Source organism: Mercenaria mercenaria, chromosome 8, assembly GCF_021730395.1.
Source record: "Mercenaria mercenaria strain notata chromosome 8, MADL_Memer_1, whole genome shotgun sequence".
NCBI lineage: Eukaryota > Metazoa > Mollusca > Bivalvia > Venerida > Veneridae > Mercenaria > Mercenaria mercenaria.
Window position 1 is genome coordinate 1,129,034 of NC_069368.1, and position 26,373 is coordinate 1,155,406.

The following is a 26,373-nucleotide window of genomic DNA, read 5'->3' on the forward strand; positions in this document are numbered from 1 at the left end:
TTCTAAGATAAGTTTAAATTGAAGAAATGTGACCGGGTACTCAAATGAAAAAAATTACCACTTGTTTGATATCCATAGAAACACTTTTTACCGAACTGCGTGTTTTAGGTATGAAATGCGCGATTGAAACGGGTTAGTATATTTTCCCGTTCATGACCATGGTTCTTATAGAATACCTAGGGGTAGGGTATAACATGTACAGAGGCATTTTCTTTCTGGTCTGGCGCCAGTGATGCAAAATACAAAATGAGGGAGGGTGGGGGTGTTTGGAAAAGTGGAAAAAGAAAAGGACGAATATTCAACAGGGAACACCACGTTTTATATACTAAGGAATGTATAAATAAAGACAAAAGTGCATCTGAATTCTTTTAATAATTAACAATATTCAGCTGAATATATTTTAACAAATAAATAAGGTATAACATATAATAAAATGAATAAAGCAAAAACTCTGCAACGTTTCCGTTTTATAAAGTATACGTTTCATTTTGCAAATCTATCTTTTATTTTTACAAGAATATCAACGCTTTAGATATCTTCAAGATATCCGATAGTAGTGAAAATGTTGTAGGACAACTGAATGGCAGAAGATATCTGAACTGATTTTAATCAAGATTCTGAAAGCTACCTGTAAAATAGTTCTAATCAATTGTTTTCAATATGCTAATTATTGTTTATAAACTCATTTCTCCAAACTTAGACCTCTGGTCGATCGGCTTCTATTCTTGTATATTATATATATTTACAATTAATAGCGACATGACGAATCTATATAGCTCCCCAGAATTTCACAGTTCAAAAAGGTAGCAATTTTAGTTTGAGTCATCCAAGAATACTCTATGAAGATTCAGAGGAGAACATTTTTGTTCAAGTTTACAGTACAGTCAAATAAAGACAAAAACTAGCCCCTCTTCTTGTAGTAAAGTTTTTAACAAAACATAGGGACTTGAATAGTTGTGATAAAGGGTCAATGAAAGTATATTTCTATGACAGAATTATTAAGAAGGGCTTGTAGTGTCTTGCAAGAAGAGTTTTAAAGTGACCACGCTTTCAAGAGTGGGTTTTAACAAATATAAATCATTTGAACATTCTTCGTGAATGGTCACCTAACAAACATTTCAATGACATTATACTTAACTTCGGACCATTAGTTACAGAGCGGCTATTTGAAGATATGTGTATATGTAGCCGAACGGAATCGATTTAATATTTTTGGAGAGGATCATCTTAGGGGCATCTAGCAAACACGATATTTGGGTAAAAATAGGAAATAAAGGGACAGACGGGCGTCAGCCAGTGAATTTTTACAATGAGATAACAAGGAGACCTTGTGCTGAGGTTAGGCCTCAGAAGTTCTGAAGTTTTAGAAAGAAGTCCTTGTGCACATATCGGACACTCGAGGTTGATATCAAATTTTGAATGTTTTTTCAATATTGCATTATTACAGAACAGAAAAAAAGAACAACACAAATTAAGTTAAAAACTGTCATTACATTATGAATTAAAACTTACTTTTTTAACAATTCAAAACTGTGATAACTGCCTAATAGCTTTATTGAAAACAAAACAGTCAGTCAGTAAAAAAACATGCGGAACAATGTCGGGTATTTTCAAAGCATGATACACCTGGAACTGAATTCAGATATGGAACTAACAGAACTGGTTATGATTAAATCAACTGTCATTATGGTGATATTACGTTCGATAAATTCAGATAATTACATACTAGTTTCTATTCCCCGTTATGTAACAATGGTACCGGAAACGTCAATATTTTACCATACACTGACGCTTATCGGGTGCGTGACATAATTTAATGTGTGACGTTGCATTTATTATTTTATTCAGTTCAGTATTGTCATTCTTATTCAGGCTATTGAATAAATTAATTAATTTAAGTTATTAATTCATCCTTGTAAGCAAACATATTTTTTAAACACAATCTATTCTGAGAGCTCAGACGTGTTGCAAAAAAACCCCTCAAAAATACATAGTCTACAAATAATAAAATTAAGTAATATTCTAACACAACCAGAGTTGGTTCCCTATTAAACAAAAATGTCTAAAAATATACGTACATGTAAAAATATTATTTTCGAAGCAGGCACTTGCATATTGCATCCAAAAAGCATGAACATTGATAACTCTTATGTACATTAATAGGTAGATCTTTATACAAAATACCAAACACAAAGTATTTTAAATTGCCTGTTCATAATATACAGAATAAAAACTAACGGCATAGTATGAAAATGTGTCTGAAAGCGAACATGTGCCTATCAAACATGCATACTTTTAACCTGACTTACTTGAAAGGGACTCATTTCTTACTTTTTCTGAAGAACTATAAGACATATTTGTGTTTTGGAGGACATGTATTATGTTCAACTGCAACGATACAATTGCAATACAATCTGAATACATCTTCGTAGCTTTGCATGTTTAGAAAAAATAAGACTGGTCTCGTGGATAGCAATATAGTTACACAACATTGCAAAATGTTGTTCTTCCCTCTAACATTAAATAAAAATCACAACACCATTTAACGTGTCTTATACAGTCATATATACATAAAAGAGCAACATGTTCTTAACAAAAAGTGATATTAAGCTCAACAGTGTGTGTTGAACTCTGATAAAACACACTTAAAGCTGTTTTCAAGCAACTGCAAAAAATGAAACAACATTGAAATTAGGCTGAGGATGTTAACGAATATGAATGCAGTAAATCATACTGAGGTAATCACGATAAAAGTAATAGAAATTAAAATTGATGGTGCTCAAAACTGGACATTATTTCCTGAAATGATACATGTAGTCAAAAAGTAAACACCGATATGAATAATATAAAACTTCAGACAAAAACAAAAACAACAGAACTTTAAGTGTTACCTATTTGCAGCCTTAAAGTTTACATAATACATAAAACATCATTTTAACTTACAGTATTGCATGTTATTTTAAATGATATGTTAAGAGGTTTTGAAATATAATGGTATAGGTGAATGATAAACGGATTATGTAATGGACAGCTGCAAATGCATCAAGACAGCGTGCATTCGTTTGACACATCAAATACATAGAATAGAGATGATCTCGACTGTCATTAATATGGTTCATAATTTCAAGCACTTGGTCAAATATTTCAATGCCAGAATTATTTTGGACATGTCTTACTGACACAGGCTACCGGTATTAAAATAAACAGTCGTAAGTGACGTCATTACAGTCATCTTAAAAGGTTAAAAACATCATGTACATTATACAGTATTAAAACATTACCACCAGGAGATACACTTCAACTCATTAACGTTAATATTTAAATCAATATCTAACATATATCACATCGTTTTTGTAGAAACTAAAGAATCGTTTTGAGATAAAATGATATTACATTACATAAAAACTAAAAACTTGATCAAACAGTATTTGAGAAGCTTCGTCATTATGCAGCCATTTTCGAAGTCAATGCTACAGGATATTTCATTGACAACAACTCTCCTACCACATCTAACACATGACGTTCCTTAGGGTTGAAAACGTTTATATCAATATATAATATATAAGTTTATGTAAAATGCATAAAGGCACTGTCCATTAATCAAACAATAAGTGTAGTTTTGTTTTCCCTTTTCCTCGCTGCATACTACCATTTTCGAAATACTCCCATCTTACAGCTACAACATTTATCAATTATTATAGATGATTTATGATGGAACGATAACTCGCTAGCCGCTGTGTGTGCGTATTGTATAGTTCAGTAAGTGATTTCCCCGTAGCTAACGCATTGTCATAAAATGTCTTTAAGTATAGCTTTTCAAGATTTTTTCGTTTATTCACTGCTGTGTGATAAAGGATATAAAGTAACACAGTGTAGTAATACACGAAACCTGTAAAAAGTTCCAACACGAAGCACCGCTGTTCTGTTTTGAGTAAGATGAATCTAGCTTTTCTGTGTTATCTGAAACATAAAAGAAATTTAAAATCAATGTTAAAGTATAACCATTAGTTTTGCGTTGTGTTGAGAAATGAACTTTGTTCCAGCCAATTGTATCCCTTTAATCTTTAATATTTAAAGAAAAAAAAGGAACTGCTGAATGACTATTTCCCGTTCTGCAATTTTTGTTCAAAAGGTGGTCAAAACGGATAAAATGCGAACAATTCAGTGAAGAGAGACGATAGTGGTATGCTTCCTGCACAAAACAACTCTTTTTACTGTCGTCTATATGAACTTTGAACCAAAATCTCTTTGACTGTCCGCACAAACATAACTGAATAGAAAATGGGAAAATAAAGAAAAATGGAAAAAGCAGCTATATGTTTATTAAACTTTGCCGTTTCTTTTCTGCCCACTATTTTAACATTGCTTTAAATATTTACATAAATACAATACAGTTTTAGATTTATTTAGAAAAATAAGAAATTACAAAACAGAATATTTTAAAGATGATTTCTTAAACACTTAATGCCTTCAATTTTGTATGCAGTTTGAATGATTGTACATCACCTTTGTACCATTGCATAAAGACATACAACAAAATATGGTTATTTTTTTGCAATCTGCTGCACTTCCGTGTTAATATAAATGTCTTCATTTTGTAAAGATTCAGAGTCTTATACCATATCCCATTCAACTCAGGCGGGGCAATATCTGTAAGGTGTCTTTCTGCTTCTTTCTGTGTTTTCGTTAGGTTTAACGTCATACCGACACAATTATAGGCCACATGGCAATTTGCCAGCTTTTCATGGTGGAGGAAGACCCGGGTATCCTTGTGGGCATTATGTCATCACAGGCGGGCACTTTGGTGGAACCACCGACCTTCATTAAGCCAGCTGATGACTTTCACTCACGACGAATTCTACGACTCAAGTGATGCTCGAACCAACATCGTTGAGGACAATCCCCTTATGAATATCTTCACCAATATACTGAATCGACCATATTAGTGTCTACTTGCCTGAATACCGTCTGACTGTTAAAGTATTTTTTCTTCTGACAGAAACATGTGATAATGAGCAAAGAACTGAACGATATGCTAAAACTCAGGTGACGATAGCTACCGATGTGATAGACAAATGATCACGTCTTCAAATGATCGACGACAAGATTCCTGAACTCAAGAACGAATGATCCCCTTATTAAGCAATATGGCCCTATACGGGGTAAGATTACAGTGTAATATGACAATTAACAAATTACTGTAAACAAACTCTAAACAATTTCTATTTCTTTACCTCTCTTTGGATTCTTGTAATTCTTTTTATCTGCAAAATGAAAAATAAACATATTCACAAAATTCATATATTCTGAGTGAGATATAAAACAGCGATTCTATTAAAAATAAACAGTTAAGGAATACTTGAAAAATACTCTCAGGATTTTTAAGGACACACAATTCATTTCTTGCGTAGGGATTCTTCGGCGCAGGCCTACAGTTTTGTTACATCAGAGGGAAATTTTTTGAAAGTTTTTGCATTTCTTGACATGATAGAACTCGTAAAATATTTCAAGAGTACATATTGAAAGAAAGCGATACGTTTACATGCGTTTTCAATTGATGTATACAGGGTATATAACTGAGTCAAATAAGTTAAAATACTTAAATGCCAACACTTATTTGCGATCCACGTTAACCGAGATTTGAGTGTATATACAAAGATTGAACCAGTTCAATAAGTAGGTACAAGGTACAAATACATATATTTGTAGACCGATAAATATATAGGTCGATGGAATTCATACGATAATTTACCAGACCAAATACGGCAAAACGCCTAACAGTACAAACGAATGTACATGTACATCTACCAACTCAATAAATTGGTTTTATCCCTGCTTTATGTATAGTCCGAACTGCACACCATACCGAGACTGGTTCAACATTTGAATATAAACTCAAACCTCTATTATCACATCCTACAAATCAGCTATTTTGTGATACACGATAAAGAGGTTTGGGCATATATGCACTGCATTTTTTTAAGCAATACAGTTTGAAATGGAAAGACACTTACCATTTAAGATATGAACTTTTAATCCATTAGCTGAATGTTTTGTAAGGCGGCACACATAATGACCTCTATCACCGATTGTTGCTCTTTCAATTATAAGTTCACTTATTAAGGATCGCCCTGGAAGAGGCTTTTTGTTTATTTCGACTAAGCGGCCCTGCCAACGAGGATTCATTTCAGTTATGATTTCTCCGTTAAAGAACCAGTCAACGCCATCCGGCGTCTTTGTTGTCCCTGTAGCATTACATGTTAAATGTATATTCTCCATTATACTCACATACTGTGTACCGTACAATTCTGAAATTGGTAAAATAATTGGATAAATTTTTACACATCTACAGAAATGGACGTATACTCACGTACGGTGTACCATATAATTCTGTAATTGGTAAAATAATTGGATTAATTTTTGCACATCTACAGATATTGACGTATACTCACGTACGGTGTACCGTACGGTTCAATTATGAAACTAGTAAATAATTTGATGACTTATTTACATAACTACAGCAATGGATCGTGCACAAATCATGTCATATTTTTATCCATTTCGACAGCTGTTAATACTACCAAATATACAGTGTTTTTTTTCAAATTCGTTTAGTATGTAATCATTTGTTTTATGTTGATATACCGACAGGCAGACCAGTATGAGACAATTCCCTGACCTGTGTTTTAGCAAGCTGAGTTTTGTGTTCGATTCTTACAACTATGGTGTGATCAAAGGCATCACAGCTCTCGTTGACGTTGACAAATAACATTTTATTTATCATGTTTATGGAAAGTGCAAAGAGCAGATTCACTGAATGATACTGTAGAAGTACAGATTATAGATTCACTGAATGATACTGTAGCAGAACAGATTATAGATTCACTGAATGATACTTTAGCAGTTCAGATTATAGATTTACTAGTACTACGCAATTGAAAGTAGTATTATATACAAAGACAAGAATGAATATCCAACAGGTAAAGCCACGTTCCAAAAAAATCAGCCTCCCCAAAGCGCAATCCACAGCACGCGGACGCGCTCAAGACCAGCACACACATAAAAACACATGCACAGACAAACACGAAGCAAACGCGAGGAGAAAACAAACAAATAAAAGAACACAATTATCCTTGAGAACTAAGTAGTCTTACCTGGTTTGTATTTTGCCGGATCTGCAAAATATAAGGAAAGGTATATTTTCAAATTTGAATTAATATCGCATCAATTATGAGTGGTAAATCCTACTAGGCAACTGACAGAGAAATACTTACAGTTGACACTGTGCTCTTATATAGAAAAAAATCTTCCTCATTAGACTTTGTATATGTATGAAAATATTCATCAAATTACACATTTTATTAAAATATATCATTTTATAATTGCGGTAGATTCTGGCGATTCTGTGTTATGTTGCGTTATCAATGTTGTATATAATAATCATTAACATCATTGAAGCTGCAAGACTCAAGATTTGCGTCAATTGTTTCCAAATTTAGAATAGGGTTTCTTAAACTAGAAATTGCAAAATAAAATAAAGTCTGTTTTATGAACATTAACATAGAAAATAATACTATTTTAATCATTAAAGTTTGAAGAAAACTTTCAGAAAATTCCGTACGTTTTAGGAACCTTTTATCTAGAAAATAATACTAGTAGTTCTTGAAATATGAAGAAAAGATATATAAAATAATTCAGCTGTATGCTGCATATAATACACATTAAAGTATTTATTTAAACAAAACTGACTCGTTGTCTACAATGTCTTATATCTATTAGTTTTGTTAAAAAAGATAAGAAATTTTGATATTCATCTTAGGTGTATCTCTTAAAGCCCAATGGATGTGTATATATTACTGACTTATACCTACCCAAAACATGCAATGTTATGTTTTTGGTGTATTTTTCTGTTGCACTAACTTGACACTCGTAAATTCCGGCCTGGTCTTCTGTAATGTCCTTAATAATGAGTTCATATCTGTCTTCATCGACTTCTGTGCCAGTAATAGCCTCTGTTTCAATTTTTATATTTCGACTCGGCGTGAATAACCTTTTCCCTACTGTTAAAGGAAATTCTTCAGTTATTTTTCTCCACACAACCTGGAATCAATTTATTATGAAATATTAACCGTCTTGCAAATAATTTTAAGTTGATCCATTACGAAAAGGAAGGTTCGGTATGTTTAAAGAACGAACAGTGGCCGAGTGTTGAAAGGCTCTTACAAGTTTGCCCCCTTTTGTGTAAAATAAACACATTTTTACTCTCCCAGTACCTTCTACAAAGGTTACAAAACAGAGAAAATATAAAAGATTGACAACATGTTTCTGTCGTTGTACGGCGTATAAATTATTTTTGGTGTGTTGATAATTAATGCGAGTTCCTAACAGTATAATGGTAACATAGATCATATTAGTTACAGATACATATATGTGCTTGTTCAATGGCACAATTACTGAAAAGCTCCGCATTTTTTCCGTGTTCGACGGTAGTAATTCATATGATGCTATCCAAACTTAAAATTGCTGATAATATGCCGAGATCCCTCTAATCCCCAATGAAATATTGTACAAAATAATTTTGATCGGACATGCTTTACCTAGGTAGTAACGCTTTATGGATAGCCAGATCTTCCAACAATAAAAACTTTTGAGCGTAATGACATCAAGGAGGGTGATATTATAAATAACTTTAAACACACAATATTATAAAATTTACCGTTTTTGTTCCTAAGTTATGGATCCGACATCTCAGATGTGCTGTTTCTCCTTTTTGGACGGTAATACTTGTAGGTACAGGCAGAAAACTCGGGATAGGAGAAGGAAAGTGTCGGTAGTAATCTTCTGTCGAATCTGAAGTGGAAATAATATTAGCCGTAAAACTTTACGTTACATGCTGAATTCAGTCTGTAAGTTCTTCATATTTAGGATTTTTCACCTAAAATCATGATATAAATGGCATTGAATGAACGTAAACCAACTGTAAAAATATTATAATATAATAGTTAGTGACCTATACTTTTCTGCGGCCACTGGTAATATGATCTGTCTTGTTTGCATAGACATCTATGTTACGTTCCAGAATATACAGGTTTTAAAGTCTTGCTAAACACAGCGTAAAAATAACTCACCGCAACATTAATTGATAAGAATTATATTGATTTTTTTTAAATTGCAGCACTGATAGAACTCTAAACATTAACGGGACTTAGTTATTTTACATAATAACCAGGAAAAGCAACACTTTGTCAGCAGTTTTTTAAGGAAACATGTATTTGCCAGCTAGAAACACTGCTAATTTATGTTGGTGTCTTTTCAATGTAATTTAGAGTACATTTACACCTCATTGCGTATCTGGCAAGTATTGTAGATATTGTGTTTCGTATTCCATACACAAAATGCATCATTTGTCGCAAACGGATGGGTCCGCAAACCCTCTTGAGATTTGAATTGTATGACTGTATAGAAAGCCTATTAATAATTTTCGTTTCAAACAAACTTGTCTACATGAACGGTTATATGGTACAGTTGTGACATTATGGTAGCTATGGAGCACATCATGCAGTTTTGCCATAAACCGTTACATGTAAACATATCCACTAAACTTCAAATTTGTTCATTCATTTTGTGGCTATTCTCTCCAAGACTAAACTTTCTAAGATTGCGACAATTGACGTGAAATCAATTGACTGTGTTTACATTAGGCTATTCATATGTGAATTCGTTTAAATTGCAAACAACTTCTTGATCAACTGTTTGATTCATCCATCATGTATCACGGTTTACCTTGATTTCAATGAAGTGTAAGACAATATCATTGATATATTTTGTAAATGTTCAGAGTTCGGGGGCAGTAAAAGCTGATTTATGATTTATGTCAGCTATTTATCACACTAAAGTTAAAAATTACAATTTTTACTCTTCTAGCAGTTTGATTTGTATTCGTACAGCTTAAGTAAAAGAAATGGGATGGTAAGGGTAGATCTCCTTCAGCACAGCAAGTACAGCTTAAGTATGAAAGCAGCATATATCTATATATATGTGACATAAAAATTATGATGGCATTTGGAATTTCCTTTGGCGAAAAGAGGCTTTGGTTTTATAACAAAATGTCTTTGAATATAAGTATATAACACCATCCTTATAGACCTGTATATTGATGCATAACTTATCCATAAATGTTCCCATATATAAATCTATCCATTATTAGCTATTCTACTTTTATTGATAAATAATCAGAGGGTTTATTCAATATAAAGAGAAATGATTTATCTTACCAATATTGTATTTTAAATGAAAACCTACCAATTATGAGCAGATTACATAATTTCAAAGCATACAAACGTTTTTGCTATCTATACAGTGTCGTTTTACAATGATAAAAGGGTTTTAGAAGTGTATAATCAACTAGAAAACTAACCCTGATGCCTACTCTCCCTTGTTTTTAATAAAAATGTTTTGTTTTGGTTCAGTAGATATTGATCGTTCTAAATATGTATGTAAACTTGCATTGTGTGTGTGCTTTTAATGTAATGATATTGTTCTAATAAAGTATCATCTATATTGCACTGTAACGTAATTGGTCATATTGCCATTCTGTAATGTAATTGGTCATATTGTCATTCTGTAATGTTATTTGTCATATTGCCATTCTGTAATGTAATTAGTCATATTGCCATTCTGTTATGTAATTGGTCATATTGCAATTCTGTAAAGTAATTGGTCATATTGCAATTCTGTAATGTAATTGGTCATATTGCCATTCTGTAAGTAATATGCCCTATTGACATTCTTTTAAGTAATTAGTCCTATTGCCATTCTGTTATGTAACTGGTCATATTGCAATTCTGTAAAGTAATTGGTCATATTGCAATTCTGTAATGTAATTGGTCATATTGCCATTCTGTAAGTAATTAGCCCTATTGCCATTCTTTTTAGTAATTAGTCCTATTGCCATTCTGTAATATAATTAGTCATATTGCAATTCTGTAATGTAATTAGTCATACTGCCATTCTGTAATGTAATTAGTCATATTGCAATTCTTTTAAGTAATTAGTCCTATTGCCATTCTGTAATGTAATTAGTCCTATTGCCATTCTGTAATGTAATTAGTTATATTGCAATTCTGTAACGTAATTGGCCATATTGCCATTCTGTAATGTAATTAGCCATATTGCTATTCTTTGCCCGACTTTCATTTCTGCATTCAAGTTTATGTGCCTTGGGATTAGTAATACTTTTTTTAGTTCTAGTTTTTATTGCTTTGATCGAAGAATATACAATATGCTATATGTAATGTCATTAATTGAAAATCGAAATATCTACTACTATTAAAATACCATTTGCTGGATAGTAATTATGTATTTCAAAACAATTTATTTTCAACTCATAATAAATTGACATTTGTTTTTTGAGTCAGAATATTCTAATTAGAAAACAACTGTCTTCAGTTTTTCAAATGACAGATTTGTTTACAACATTTTAAAAGCATAAACGATGATCACATCAGTTACAACTAATGTTTTTGTATTAAGTTCTACGAATTTACATATATGCGCATGCATGAGCGCGTTTTGCCTTTGATATAACGTAAATATAAGAGATTAATGTCATCTTATAGAATTCGCAAAACAGAATGTTACGGCTGAAAAATCGATATAGTTACTGTCCATCCATTTGATCTTACTGCACTCATAATAGTCATTTCTTTTACATATAATCAAAATTCAAGTTTGAGTTTTTGAACAAATTTATGATGACTAATTCTTATGCAAAAGAACTTATGGTATCATTGCAAACTCTAAAAATTACGTGTCTCTCGAATTACTGATTGTACTTAAGTTGCCATTGTAACATTGTTCATTAATTAGGAAATAATGTATAGAAAAACGGTATTTTAACGTTATTAATGCACGAAAAGAGGTCATACGTCCGCGGAATAATTTCACGAGGGCGTAAGCCCCAGTGAAATTTTCTTGGGATGTATAAACGATCTGAGTGTATTAATTTAAGTAAAACACGATTTTGCTATACATTATTTCGATTCTAATGTGCTCTTTATATAAAACAGTAGATAAAATATAGCAGCGCTCTTTCTTGGTCGCAACACAAATATTGACGCCATCACACGTTAACGTGACGTCATTTAAGCGTTAGCGTGATTTAACAGAAACAAGCATATTAGAATTGTTTAATAAATGTTGCCTGTCCCTACAGTTCACAGTGTCTCAAAGTTCAACAACTCTTAAAATAAGAGTTCATCCATGGTGCTGTTGCAATCCTAAAGACAACTTTTCAATTGTCTATATTTATTACTTTAAACTGTTTATACGCTATCTAGGTTCAAGCTGAGTAAACTTATTTGATAACATGAAAGCAAACACTTCCTATTTACGGTTTATAAAAGACTTGTTGGTATGATAACATCAATATTTCATCTCTCCGTCATTTGTTACGATACATCTTTTCATCGTCTATGAATTATCTGGTAAATAGTTAAGTGGTAATGTTTTGAGTAATGTTTTGAGAAATGCTTTGAGTACAACAGACAAGGCTTCTGCGAATACCTCTCAGCAAATTGTTTAAGAAATAATATATCTCATTCAGTGATTTGTCGTTGAATAAATTATTGTTTGGAGTTCAGATGCGAAGGAATTATATCACGAGGGCGCAGCCCGAGTGATATAATAATACGCATCTGAACGACAAACGATGATTTATTCAAGAGCAAATCACTAAATGAGATATATTATTTCGATTCTAACACGTTACCAAGGATTTTTAATTAAATCCTTGACGACATTCATTAAATAGTTGCCCGGTCTCAATCGGTTTCTTTTCCAGCGCGCCGCTATGCCGTTTGACGCCATGACGTAATAATTGTGACGTCAGAACAGTGATTTGTTGTATAATAATTCACTGTTTTCTGCCTTCTTTGTTTAATACGAACATAATCGGATCGTGTTAGAATACACCCTTTTTGCAGTGTTTATTCTTTTCTTTTCAGTCAGTAAATTAAGAGTGATAAGTAAATTATACTTTCTAATACCATATAATTGAAAAAATGATTGCACATTATGGTAATAACTTAATTTCTCTATTCTAATGTTACTGTCTACAAGTGATCAGTTCGTAGTACGTGTTAAATGTAACACCGTATTCAATATTGAACATATTTATATAAACATTTTAACATTTTAATGAAAATCTGGTATGAAAAATAAATAATGCACAAATAAAGCCGTGATAGGTGATGGAAATTAAAGATAGAACAATTATCATTTTAAATCACTAATCGACAGTATTCGAATAATTTTCCACACTAATCTAGAGAAACGTAGAAAAATAATCAAAGAGAATAACTTATTGCACTGTAACGACAACTGTCACTGATTGATTAGATACCTAAGAGAAATTTATAATTAATATTGAGATGCTGTAGCTTCTACAATACTAATACTCTTTTTCTCATGAACTTTTTTTTCCCGAAATACCTATCAGGTTATTTATACGCCAGAAACCTCTTACAGCAAAATAAGCTCATCTATTGGCAAAAGTAATTCCTATGACAATTTGAATGTTGAGCTGTTCTGTAGGCGATGATGAATTCCTTATTAGAAATAATTGAAATGTCTGGTGCCGTATGGACAAACGTGAGATGTCAAAATAATTTGTGTTGCTTCATACACCACGGTTTAATTTCCGTCAACTTTTCAGTAAACAGAAATTGAACACTCCCTAATCAGCAATTGTAAGATTTTTTCAACGTATGAAAGGATCAGACATCTCGTTTATCAAACGGCTAAGTGCACATGCACTTAATATAATTAGATATCTAAGATTTGCCATTGTTCAGTCTTTTACGATGTTGTTGTTGTTGGCACGAATTTGCAAATGTGTAGTGTGCTTCAGATTTACGTCTTGTTGTTATAAAATAAAAAAGCCTTTGCACTTGATATGATATTATGCATAGCATATATATAGTAGTAATGGAGGATGATGTCGTAACTGGAGTGGCATAAAAAGTGGCAGGTGGATGTATGCACGAAAGAGAATGTAAGGACATAAGGAGAGGCAACACCGCTAACAAAAAAGACAAAGTACATAACATATAAATGGAAACAGACAAAAAGCACATTGAAATAGAGACACCGCCTTTGAACAGCCAGATATCTGCATAACGAAAACTGAGGGGTGTGGGGAGGGCATTTTTGGTATGGTAACCTTATACTTCAACTATCATTAATGGCAACATACCAGTCGTAAAGTAAACATACACATACGGTTAATCCGATGTAACAATACACCAATGTATTCAATAAATAGTCTCATGTCAGAGCAACAAGAGTATAACTTATAAGGACACGACTAGGCAGGCAAGCTGAAACACGTAATCCACTCCCTCTGTCCGTTTTTGAAGAACGTAGGAGAAAAAATGCATGAAAGAGTCTCACACTTATGCTTTAGTTTTGCACTGTATCCTCGTGTGATAATTTTTCTAACAAATATGCTTTTAGATAAACATAAGTATGTTGAATTTGAAGTAGTATTAAACACCGTATTATACAGAACAATATTGCATAACCTAGAAGTATTTAAATTGAAATAGTAGTAAGTCAATATCTAACAAGCAAATTCGATGAATTGGAATCCCCCGCCGAAAGGGTCAGAGTTGAGGAACGGCAAAAAAATATATCCAGCAAAAAGTTAAGAATGTTACCAAGAAGCAAATAATTTCATTAGTCAAAATCAAATTAAAAGAAAATGAATGGTTTGTTTGGGTGGGGCTGGGGGGGGGGGGGGGGGGGTGAGGACACAACAGTTTACATGTTGATTATAAATATTGATAGAAAATGAAAAATGAAAAAAAAAAAAAATGGTGGGGGTGTGGGTGGGTGGGGTGGGGGGGGGGGGACCAAGGTAAGGTGGTGACCAGGTGTAGGTACACAACATCACATGTTTATAATAAATGTTCATGGAAAAGAATGAAAGAAGTTTAATGAAATTCTTCCAATTGGTTGGTTTGTTATGTACAGATCTGTGGATTTTTAAACAATTAAAGGGCAATAACTATATGGAAAGTTGACCAATCGAAAAAAAACTTGAAGGGCATCGTCGCAGTATCTTGGTTCATGTCTGTTTCAAGTTTGATGAAATTCTACCTGCTAGTTACTGAGAAATGGCTGCAGACGGACATTTTTCATTAAATCAAGGGCAATAACTCTGACGGAAATTGACCTATCAAAAAAAAAACTTGACGGGCATCAGCACAGTATCTTGGTTCATGTCTACTTCAAATTTGATGAAATTCTACCTGTTAGTTACTGAGAAATAGCTGCAGACGGACATTTTTTATTAAATCAAGGGCAATAACTCTGAGGGAAATTGACCAATCAAAAAAAAAACTTGACGGGCATCATCGCAGTATGTTGGTTCATGTTTATTTCAAGTTTCATGAAATTCTACCAAGTAGTTACTGAGAAATGGCTGCAGACGGACGGACGGACGGACTGACGGACTGACGGACGGACTGACGGACGGACAACGCCATTTCAATACCCCCCTCCCGATTTCATCGGCGGGGGATAAAAAGATGTAGAGAAATATACGTCCACGATTATATACCTAAAGACGGTCAGGCATGAAGAAATAAACATCGTCTTGTCATATGATTTAATTTTTTACGTCTTTTAAAGTTTATTGACTGTTGATTCTGCTCTCACACAGACGGATTATCACATACGCATCGCATAACTACGTTTAAAGTCTTTTAAACAACTATTTATATATATAATATTTACATCTTAATGCTAAATCGAGGACTGTTCATAAAACGTATAGTGATGAAAAAATATTCATATTAATTGTTGTCGATCCCCTTCAGCGGATATTTTTACACAGGTGTGGTTCACGTCGGTGGATGATACACAATATATTTGATAATTGCAATATGGTTGATTACTTGGAAAATAATCTGATCGGAAAATATGTATTAACTGGCGTTTGATAAATATTATTATTACCTCATTGTATGTTGAAATATGTTTTAAATATCGTATGTATTTGAAGCTTTTTTTTTTAAGTTCGAAATTCTATTGTCTATTGCTCGTGGTTCTGCTTTTTTTTATGCAGACAAATACATCAAAAGGGAAATTAATCATTTTAAAGTTTTCACCAGCAGTGATTTCAAACCCAATGTACTAGCACATGAAAACGTTTTCAGACACAGGATTTTTGCAAGTTTACGAACATTTTCGTTGCGGTACAGAATCTGTATACACATATATAACTTATGTCTATAACGATCTAAATCCCAAAATAGCAAACCATCATGAATAGAATTGTATTGAATTGTGGATTCAGAACAAACACACCATTTTGGCAGGAGCTGATTCTTTGTTGAAAATCGAAATGGATTTATCACATGTAACTAAAACTAATTTATTTGATTAAACGCCTATGACATATTCAATGACGTTGTGTATAATAATAATAAAAATAATAATAACAATAATAATAATAATAACAACAATAATAATAATAACTTTATCTAAACAAACAGTCATGACCGCACCCTGCCCCTTGAGGTCATTTTACCCCTACTGCCGAATACCAGTGCTTAAAACCTCACATGGTACGCCCAGACGGGCTGCATATAGAGGTTCAAACACCCTGGTTAATGATGCCATTACTTATTCTTTTAGAAAAAGAAATACTACACACTACCCTACCCATAGAGCCTGTACCAGCAACATGAATCACGGAAGCTTTAATACACATCACAAAAATATTTTTGTAAAGTTTAAATCATTCAAATGAAAGTTTACCTAATATATAAAGGTCCATGTACTTAATTTTTTGCTATTCCCCGAATTTCAATTGGAGTCTTTAATTATATTACCGCTTATTTTATGTTAATAATTTTAATTATTTGACATCGAAAGTACCAATTGTCAAAATAAACCTTCAGAAAGACAAGATCCTGCCTGTTTATCAACGAAAACACAGGATACCAGCGCTACCAGAAATTATTCTAGGTATTCCTGATAAATGATGCTACGTCGTCACTTCCGGTTAATCAAACGCACATAGCTACCAGAAGCGGGCATGTACAAAGCACCATTACAGTTAAATGTAGGTATATCCATTTTTTGTGGTGGTGGTGGTGGTGGTGGGGGGGGGGGGGGGGGGGGGGGGGGTGTTTAACGTAGGTCATATGTAGGTCATATGGCGACTTTCCAGCTTTGATGGTGGAGGAAGACCCCAGGTGCCCCTCTGTGCATTATTTCATCACGAGCGGGCACCTGGGTAGAACCACCGACCTTCTGTAAGCCAGCTGGATGGCTTCCTCACATGAAGAATTCAACGCCCCGAGTAAGGCTCGAACCCACATCGATGAAGGGCAAGTGATTTGAAATCAGCGACCTTAACCACTCGGCCACGGAGTCGGTTTTGTCGTTCTCAATTAAACTTAGGACGGAAGCAACTGTTAAAAAGTATTCACGCATGTCAGAGCTATGATTTGGCACGAAACTGTATACAAACTTCAGAAATATACCAATACAAGGATAAAAAGTCTATTTCAAACCTGATGAAAACCGGGCCGTGACATTTTTCATTCGCTACAACGTCTATCCAGTAATCTTTCTCATTAACATTCCCACCTTAACAATCCCTGAGTTTGGACTAGTATGTCCAGAAAGTATGTCCCGTGACAGGAATAATGGAATGATAAGTCGATGGCGCTGACGTTTATTTTCATGAAAAGGCTTGATTGTTAAACGTATCCCATATGTATTAGTAACCGTTCTCATCAGTGTTTTCACTTCAGTATATCCGCAGTTTACATAGAAAAAATATGTGGTTTAACACTTTACAACTTCATTCAGCTCATTATGATCACGTTTATTTCTGAATGAATCGCGGTTAAGTGGGAATAAAATGCGTTGGAATGTCAAGTTCGCAATCCACGCGTATGGTTTTCCCAAGTAGAATTATTCATATGTTATATTTCTATCTTTGTTTTCTTTTCAAATCACGTTGTTGCTGTCAGTACATTTAAACAGATAATTTTGAAAACAGTCAACGTAGTCTAGTAGTAGATCGCCCACCTCGAGTGAGGGAGGTTGTGGGTTCGCTCCTTGGTCACACTTAAGACGTAAAAAATAGTACCAGTATTTATTACTCTGGGCATTAAGAGAATAGTATTTGGACTGTGTTAGTATAAAATGGTTGGATAGGATGGACAATCATGTCAAGTGTCTTCAGCGTGATATTGCAATGAGACAAAACTAAAAAATTGGGCATAGCGCTCAAGACTACAAGGAGACGACTGAACAAAAAAGTTGAATAAAGATATTAAAACCCGTCAACCAATGTCTTGTCTGGAAGTCTGGACACAAAGCAGTCTTTCGACCGGGAACGTGGCTGATCGCGCATTCCGGTCTTTGTAATATTTCAAAAGGCAAACCTGTAATAATTAGAAACCATTTGAGGTCTAAAAAGTTAATTTAGAAACTCTTAGTTTATTTAAGTTATAATAAATGATATATATTTAACCCTGTACATTTATGGCTTATTCCAAACGTTCGGAGACTAGACCTATCAGAAGATTGCACACAAATTGAATACATTATTATCATAAGGATTATGTTAATTAGAGTATTTTAATCAATTGCCTGATATTATCTATTAGCTTATAAGTATTTTGCGTGGCTAATTTATGACCTATATCCATCGATTTGTAGCCATCTTCAACATAAATTGTTGCTCTAGTAAAGTAATAATATGTTCTTGTGTTTTATTAAACGCGATAATACGGATGTATGCATCATAAAATAAACGATTAGTAATTTTTTTCACCAAATGATTCAGCAAATTGGAGATATATAGCTAAATATTATGACAAGATATGGCGACAGTCTTTATGCATTCATTTAAGCGGAAGTGATAATAAGAAAATATGTCTAAATGTTTTCGACATTGTCATTTTACCTACAGGTATTTTTTACTAAACAATTTCTTATTCAGTTGAAGTCGAAAGAGGATTTTAGAGCAAGGGTAAATCAAACACATATGAATGTAGTATTGAAAACGTATAATGCTGTGTCTAAAACCGTTTTTATTTCCACTTCAGAGGAAGTAAAGTAAAGTAAGTTCTTGCCTAAGGCAATAGATGTCCCTCTTTGCGAACACAGCTTTACAATTAAGAAATCATTTATAGCAAAAGAGTGCTTAAATACTATTTATGCACGATGTGTGGTTATACGTCGCAGCCCGAGTGAAATTATTTGAACGACGTATCACCACCCGAGTGTATAAATAGTGTTAAAACACACTTGTGCTATAAATTATTTAGATTCTAATGCCCTTAATCTAAAATAGATAAAATATAGAAGTGCTCTTTCTTGGTCGCAACAAAAACGTTGACGTCACCGCACGTATATGTGACGTCATTCTAGTGTAAGAGTGTTTTAACAGAGGCAAGCATATTAGAATAAATATTAAAACTTCCTGTTATTGATATAAACAAAGTTTACAAAGATTTCACACTTGTAAAATCCATTTTTTGTTGTTACTTGAAGCACTTGGAAATAAATTTCCAGACTTTATTTAATACCTCTCTATCTTTGAAAATTTTAGGTTCAATCTCTATATAGCTGAATGAGACATGGTACATATGAACCGCGCCAAGCAGAAATATGTCTTGACGTAATTTTGTGACATTTTTAGGTTTTCATTGATTATTATTCTGCACTTTTTACTGTTTATAAAAATGTAAACCTTTCTATAGGTATATTACGTACATTTTTGAGCATTTCAGTCCAAAGACGTCATCTTGAATAAAAAAATACACAATTAACGTCAAGAAAACGTTAACAAAAATGTCAAACAATTAAAAAGAAGTATTGGATTTATATGTTTATCTACTGTATTATAGTGATTTTACAACGGTCATTTAATATCATATGTAAAGACAAACACTTTCTCTGAAATATAAGTATTTATTTTTATACAAATATTTGTTGTCATGGAAACGACTGACTTGCGAATAGAATTATGCAGCTTTCAAGACATTTTAAGTACTTTTTACACCGGTAAACTTACAACATTACAGTTTTAAATTTTTTTTCCACTTTTACAAAAATATCCTACGAAATTTCACTTAATTATTACAAATTTGTTATGATTAAAAGAAAAGCAGTTTTCTATGTAAACTTAGTAACATCAGTAGCATACAACGGTAGTGAAAAGGAATTATTTACATAAAATTTAAAGCAACATATAGAAATCAGATTCAAAACATTTTTGTTTAGAACAATAAATCATTAAATGCCGTCCCTTATAACAAGCAACATATCTGAAATAGCACACTTATTTATCCGTTCCCATGGTAACAGCAGTGAAAGAAGTCCGTCATCCGGTATTTCAGTATGTACTTCAATTTTCAAGTTTACACTGTTTATTACCATAACGATATATAACCAAATTAAAAATCTCATTTTTACACATTTGTAAACACTTTGTTCACGAGACGACAAACGTCTAGCGTTAAAAAGCTCCCATTTAAAGACATTGCTTTTCACATGTCCACTATTCTTGAGCTGGTACTGCACAGAATTCTTCCTGAAACTGAAGTCTCACAAGCGGGCGAACCTGGCTGTAAAGGTAGCGCTGTCGCTCTCGGTTAAGTCCAGCTGGCATTATTTCTTGGGGAATGTCACATGAATCCATAGCAAGAAGGTTTGTTTTACAGACGACAAACCTTGTCTCCTCTGTGTCAACCGCAGACATTTTCATAAATACGGCTCCGGGGTCTGTTGAAGTGAACCGGAAGTAGTGGTACTTGGATATATTCGGAACTTTTTATATCTGTCGCCGAAGAAAGCCTTCCACTGCCTCCATTTCCATGTATCCCTGCCATACACAACTGAGACGTTGCTACAGGATGACAGATCAACAACATCCGCTACGTGTTGAAGCGTATCAACATCCTCCCTACGATACCTCTGTTTAATTCTGCCAAAACCGGCGTCAATCAAACATCTGTAAAATGCGACAGTTATCATTCAGTTACTGCTTTAATCTTTGAACATATCATACATACATCATAAAATGTATCATTATAAACCAACAGGCCGTTTAGGGTATGTACAACGGATCAAGCTAATAAGGTAACAAGGATAATCCCAAAATGTTTATTTATAATGATGAATAAAATTCTTTCGTAAATACATTTAGATAGCCGTCTTTTTAAACATAAATAGTATTTCTTTGTTAAAATCTGTTTATGAATTCCTATGCACTCTTAAAGAATATCACCCTAAGTATAAAGGAATGTCACTTTGACTAAGTTTTTAGGTAATCTGTAAATTGTACTACCTAGTATGGCCAGGTAACTGCATCATATATTTGATATTATCGTGTCTGTTCGTCATAGTTCTCCATGAGAGGTAGGCAATCACGTAGCGGTTTTTATTTTGACCTGAAATACAATTTTCACAATTATTATCCACATCAAATCAATCATCACCCGCATTATCAAATCATCATTATCATCATCATCATGATTATGATGATCATCATCATTATCATCAACATTATTATTATGATCATCATCATTATAATCTCATGAGTATGACTTATCTAACATTATGAATAATTATCATTATAACTATTTTTATCATTATTATCATTTGCATTGTTCCATTCACATGTTCATAACCATTGTTTATTTAACTCGTAACTGCCAGTTAATTTATGCTTTAACCTAATACCTACACAAAAAAGAAAAAGGTTACTTTTACTATTAGCGGTCAGAGAATGAGAAACAATTACAATTTCCAAATTTATAATATTTCAATGAAACGGGTGTCCTGTTTTCGATCTTTTTTTTATTCTCTGAACAGTAATAGACACGTACCAAAACAGTTATCAGCATGTATTGTGCAATCTCCTCCCTGGTGACAAAACGTACCAAAGGCGTGGTCCAACATGGAGATCACAGAATCGGGTCCATGTGCCAATTGTCCGTCTACACCTTGAAAATGAAATGGAAACTTGTAATGCAAAGTTGCATTATAACTATTATATTTATCATATTTAAAACAAGCTGTAACAAATTTACAATATGTCTATAATGTTAAAATCAATATGACACGCATGCGCAGGACCTAGTCATCACGAGCATATATACTAGTAACATGTAATGTGCCTGCCCGGTTCGTCTGGTAGGAAGAATAAAATACTTTTAACAACCACACAGATAAAGGACTCGCTTCCCGAACAAAGCATACAATTTTTGCCTGATTTTTGTAATTGCATGCATTACACTTAAAAGTAACCGTTTGTTTGGAAGTTGTCAGTTACATGCGGAGAAGTGAGAAATACTGGTCAATCAAGAAACATGGATTACGTTTTATTAACAAACAAAACAAATGTTACTAGTACTTAATCATGTTAATTTGAACTTACACACCTATTGTCTGGTCTTCATCTATTAAATAGTTGTACTGGCGATATCCATCTATTCTGAAGCCAAACATCTGCACCTTGCGTGGCTGTATAAAGAAGGTAGGTCCTTTCTCTCTTGCGTGATGAGGTAATTTCACATATTGACTAAAATCAAATGTATAATGGACCTTGCTGTGATCTTGTGAGCTACCTCGGAAAAGAGCCGTAGATTCTTGTACACATTGCTGATACACCTCTCGCTCTGCACGTGCAGACAAAACGTGCTGGTGATAACTAGCAGTGGCGTCTAGTTTGTCATCTTCACTTCTAGCCATAGATATGGTATCGCGAAAGTCCTCACATGTCTTGCATACATCGTCTCGCGGATTCATGATTTTTATATGAGGGACACACTGATTCCATACATTTTTAAATGTTGACTTTCCAACGTGAACCTAAGGCTTACCACTTTCTACACAAGCTTCCATATATTCTTGATGAATCATGATCGTAGTTTTTGATGCAGGTAGATAAATGGGCGGTGTATCATCTCGGCCTCTTGGTGGTGATGGCTGTGGAAGTCCCTCTTCGATTGCATAGTTTATTAAGTACTGCACTGCATCTTTGATGACGTCAGAGGAAAATGCATTTGACGGTCTTCTTCCTACTAGACCATGAACCCGCGGTCCTACACCCTTTGTGGAAATGTGTTTCTGAATACGCTTCACAGTGCTTTTCCCCATGTCATATATCAAACAAAATGCTTTCTGGCAAACCGTTTTTCCTTGGAAATTGTATTCAAAGCGCACTCGCTGTCGTTCTCCCTCCTTGCACCGGTCAGTACCAAGTTTTTCTCGCAAGTTTCCCATGACAAATAACTCTTTATTGTCTTTTGACATCTCTCTCATTCTAAGAATATTGTCTAGAACAACTCCTACTGTAACACCTTTGAAACAACAAAGTTTACAGCCACACCCCTCTTGAAGTTTATGTTTGATAGTTGCGAGATCTCTTTGGGGGTCATCTTCGTCAAACTCATCTGTTTGGTTTAGATGTGTATCATCGTTGTGTTCATCACCAGCTGTATCGGTTTGAACACTAGCTGCCATGAAGTTTTCCACCAGGTTTTCCACGGACATTTCATCATCAGCATCATCTTAAAGTAATCATGGAAAATAGAATGTTAAAGCTTACTTATATCTTAGTGATGTAATTTCATAACAGAAAAATATCGGAGATAATTAACACGTTCATTTTAATTCTTTCTTCTAAATATATCATTTTCATCTAAGTAAGATTTAATTTATTGGTATTATTAGCTAAGGTAAATACTGATGATGATCATGATGCACACAAACGCGCGCACATACAGCGTGTGTATGTATATAGAGCTATAAAGAAAATTTATAAAAACATTGTTTAAGTGAACTTTAAAAACGTGTGTGTCGTTATTATAACCTGCATCTTAGCTATACATAAAAACATTTAAAAAGTCAATAATAGTTTAACAGTCACTACCATTTGTAGTTCCAGCTTCTGCAAGTTCCTGTGTACATTGGCTATTTGATGTACTAGATTTACTTCCCAATCCAAACACTTCAAGTAAATCTTCTAAATCCTGAATGGAGAAAAAAAGAATGGAATGTGTGGAGGTTGAATAGTAAATAAAATGAATAGTTATAATTTATAAAAAAAAAACAAAAAAAAAAAAACACGACGTGAGACAGACTCGAACGCGAGTCTTAAGATTGCAAATCGGGTACGCTAGCGCTGCGCCATTCCGCCCAAGACAATTTTACTTGTTGCATTTATTGTATAAATAATTACACCTTATGAAACTAACACATACCATCTTTAAAAATTGTACAATGATGTCATCGGCAGAGATCTTTTTACATATGTTTATGTACAAAAAGAAATGTGATGTAGCCGACAGTGCAAGCTTTTTGACTTAAATAAATAATAAAAATTGGACAAAATAGATCTAAATCTACAAACATTGCCAGAAACATTCGCATACAATTAAATCGAAAATTGCAATACTGTAGGGCTTATCTTGATTAATAATTTACGAGAACAAATGTCGTTTCAAAATTGTTACATGTAGATCTAGATTCTTTTTCATTATTTCATTCAATGCAAAATATAGCTTGATGACATCACAACAATCGATTCGACAGTGACGACACACTTGACCTTCACCACTTTTTATAGCAAGGGATTTCTCATATTTTCATAATAAAACTGCTTATAATACTGAATAAATTTTCAAATATATGTTACAACATTATCAACATGTAATATTATAGACTGAAACATACCTCAAACGTATCCATGTCAAATATTAAATTGTAAACATGTCAAAGCATGGGCGTCGCCATTTTGAAATCGCACCTGCAACTTGTGACGTCGTTTCTCGATTTCGTCATAATGTACGTTAAGACATATTTCTGCTTGGCGCGGTTCATATCATACAAGCCGCATGACTTTTATCCATTTATTTTACGGAAACACTTGAAATCGGTTGGACTTGTAAAAATGAAAACACTAAATTGTTTAACATTGGTATGTGTCGTATTATACCTTTTTATAGAGATAGTACCTAAGTTTTTCAAATCATAAGTTTAAAGTTAAAGAGCTTTGAAATGAAGACAAATGTCCATATATTTCTCAAAAACAGAAATATAGACAATATTTTAACCAGAAGTGCGGACTTATGAGCATTTAATATTTTCATGTTAACGAAAATTTTGTGATCAAGGAAATGTAACTCTTCTTGAACATGGAGAGCATAAACATCAAAGAGACATAATATAGTCAATATTTTCTAATTGGGTGCATTTGATTTAACATTCAACTTCGATCTGGATTGCTAAATAATGATCCATGATACTGTGTGCTAAAAATTTAGAACATCTGGAACAGTCTATTAACAGCAAAACTATGCTTTAGCAGAATCTAAATAGTTAAGCTCTAACTGGGACTCGAACCCAGGACCTCTCACACCTAAGGCAGACACTCTACCACTTCCCTATAACAGCAGTAGCTAATAGCTATGCAGTTTAATTGCTGGATTACATTGCGTGAACTGGAACAATAATCTGTGAACTCCGGATTATCGGCGTACTCGCTTTGTTACCTAACGGCAATTTTTGTGTAAAGAAAAAATATAATCTAAAGCTGCCAACGTCATAATCGGTCAAATCTGCCCAAATTTCTCTGACGTGTTGTTCAGAGTATGAACTTACTAACTGGTAGTACCAGTGAAATATTACTTACACTGAATCTTTTATATGTGCCCTTTTTGCAGCTGTCGAACGGCAAAGACGGTGAGTTTTGTCCAAATATAAGTAATTATTTTACCAGTTTTGAGAGGATTTCAACTGATGAGAAATTACAGTTACAAACTAAATACTTTTCTGCAACACATGGAGTCATTAGCATTCACTGTCAATCAGTATTATGACTAAGATCGACTGTCATTCATTCATTTCAAAGTTTCATATAGACAGAGTCCGTTGTTTACATTTTTATCGTAACCGGTGCACTTGTAAAAATCACTTTAGTTTGAAAAATCAAAGTATGCGAAGAGCTATGGTACGGTCTCTACTTTTTACCACTGAAATATTGTCCGGATACGTCATGAATTTGTCCAACAACAACAAAATCAAATGAAAGTTAATCCCAGTAATGAAGTCAAAGGCAATAATTGGAACAAACAATCAATTAGAAATATGCAAATAGTCATTCGCAATTATTCAGAAAATCATTCATGAATATGGGTGAGGTATCAGTTTATTCGTAACAGTCAATATTTGTTTTCTCTTGATTTATAAGTTTGGGAGAAAGCTTTTAAAATACACCCATAATTATTCCCCTTTTTTCGTAAGATAATAATTTTATGTTTTAAACAGCTTGTCAGC

At 33.5% G+C, this 26,373-nt stretch overlaps 2 protein-coding genes across 9 annotated transcripts in view; both read right to left on the bottom strand.

Annotated features, from left to right (window-relative positions):
- Positions 1-353: 353 nt before the first annotated feature.
- LOC123523218 (protein amalgam-like) overlaps positions 354-26,373 on the bottom strand; it is a 72,044-nt gene continuing 46,024 nt past the window's right edge. For 6 of the 7 annotated variants that reach the window (XM_045300927.2, XM_045300925.2, XM_045300922.2 and 3 more), the window contains exons 2-7: positions 8,717-8,850; positions 7,872-8,100; positions 7,155-7,175; positions 6,015-6,308; positions 5,235-5,264; positions 354-3,960 (exon numbers count right to left, since the gene is read on the bottom strand). In XM_045300927.2, coding sequence (XP_045156862.2) covers positions 3,836-3,960; positions 5,235-5,264; positions 6,015-6,308; positions 7,155-7,175; positions 7,872-8,100; positions 8,717-8,850 — 833 coding nt within the window. In that variant the 3' untranslated portion in view covers positions 354-3,835. Of the gene's footprint in view, positions 3,961-5,234; positions 5,265-6,014; positions 6,309-7,154; positions 7,176-7,871; positions 8,101-8,716; positions 8,851-17,585; positions 17,788-26,373 lie in introns of those variants that run through there. The other variant, XM_053549231.1, reaches the window with a different exon arrangement.
- On the bottom strand, positions 19,776-24,918 carry LOC123528851 (uncharacterized). Of its 2 annotated transcripts, XM_053549232.1 has the most exons (6): positions 24,772-24,918; positions 23,969-24,068; positions 22,476-23,606; positions 21,921-22,037; positions 21,380-21,482; positions 19,776-21,043 (listed from the first exon to the last, which is right to left on the bottom strand). In XM_053549232.1, the coding sequence occupies exons 1-3, from the start codon at positions 24,784-24,786 to the stop codon at positions 22,906-22,908; spliced, it is 816 nt and encodes a 271-aa protein (XP_053405207.1). In that variant the 5' UTR covers positions 24,787-24,918; the 3' UTR covers positions 19,776-21,043; positions 21,380-21,482; positions 21,921-22,037; positions 22,476-22,905. The 2 variants fall into 2 exon arrangements, with proteins under 2 accessions (XP_053405207.1, XP_053405208.1); XM_053549233.1 differs by lacking the exons at positions 19,776-21,043; positions 21,380-21,482 and having other exon boundaries at positions 21,919-22,037.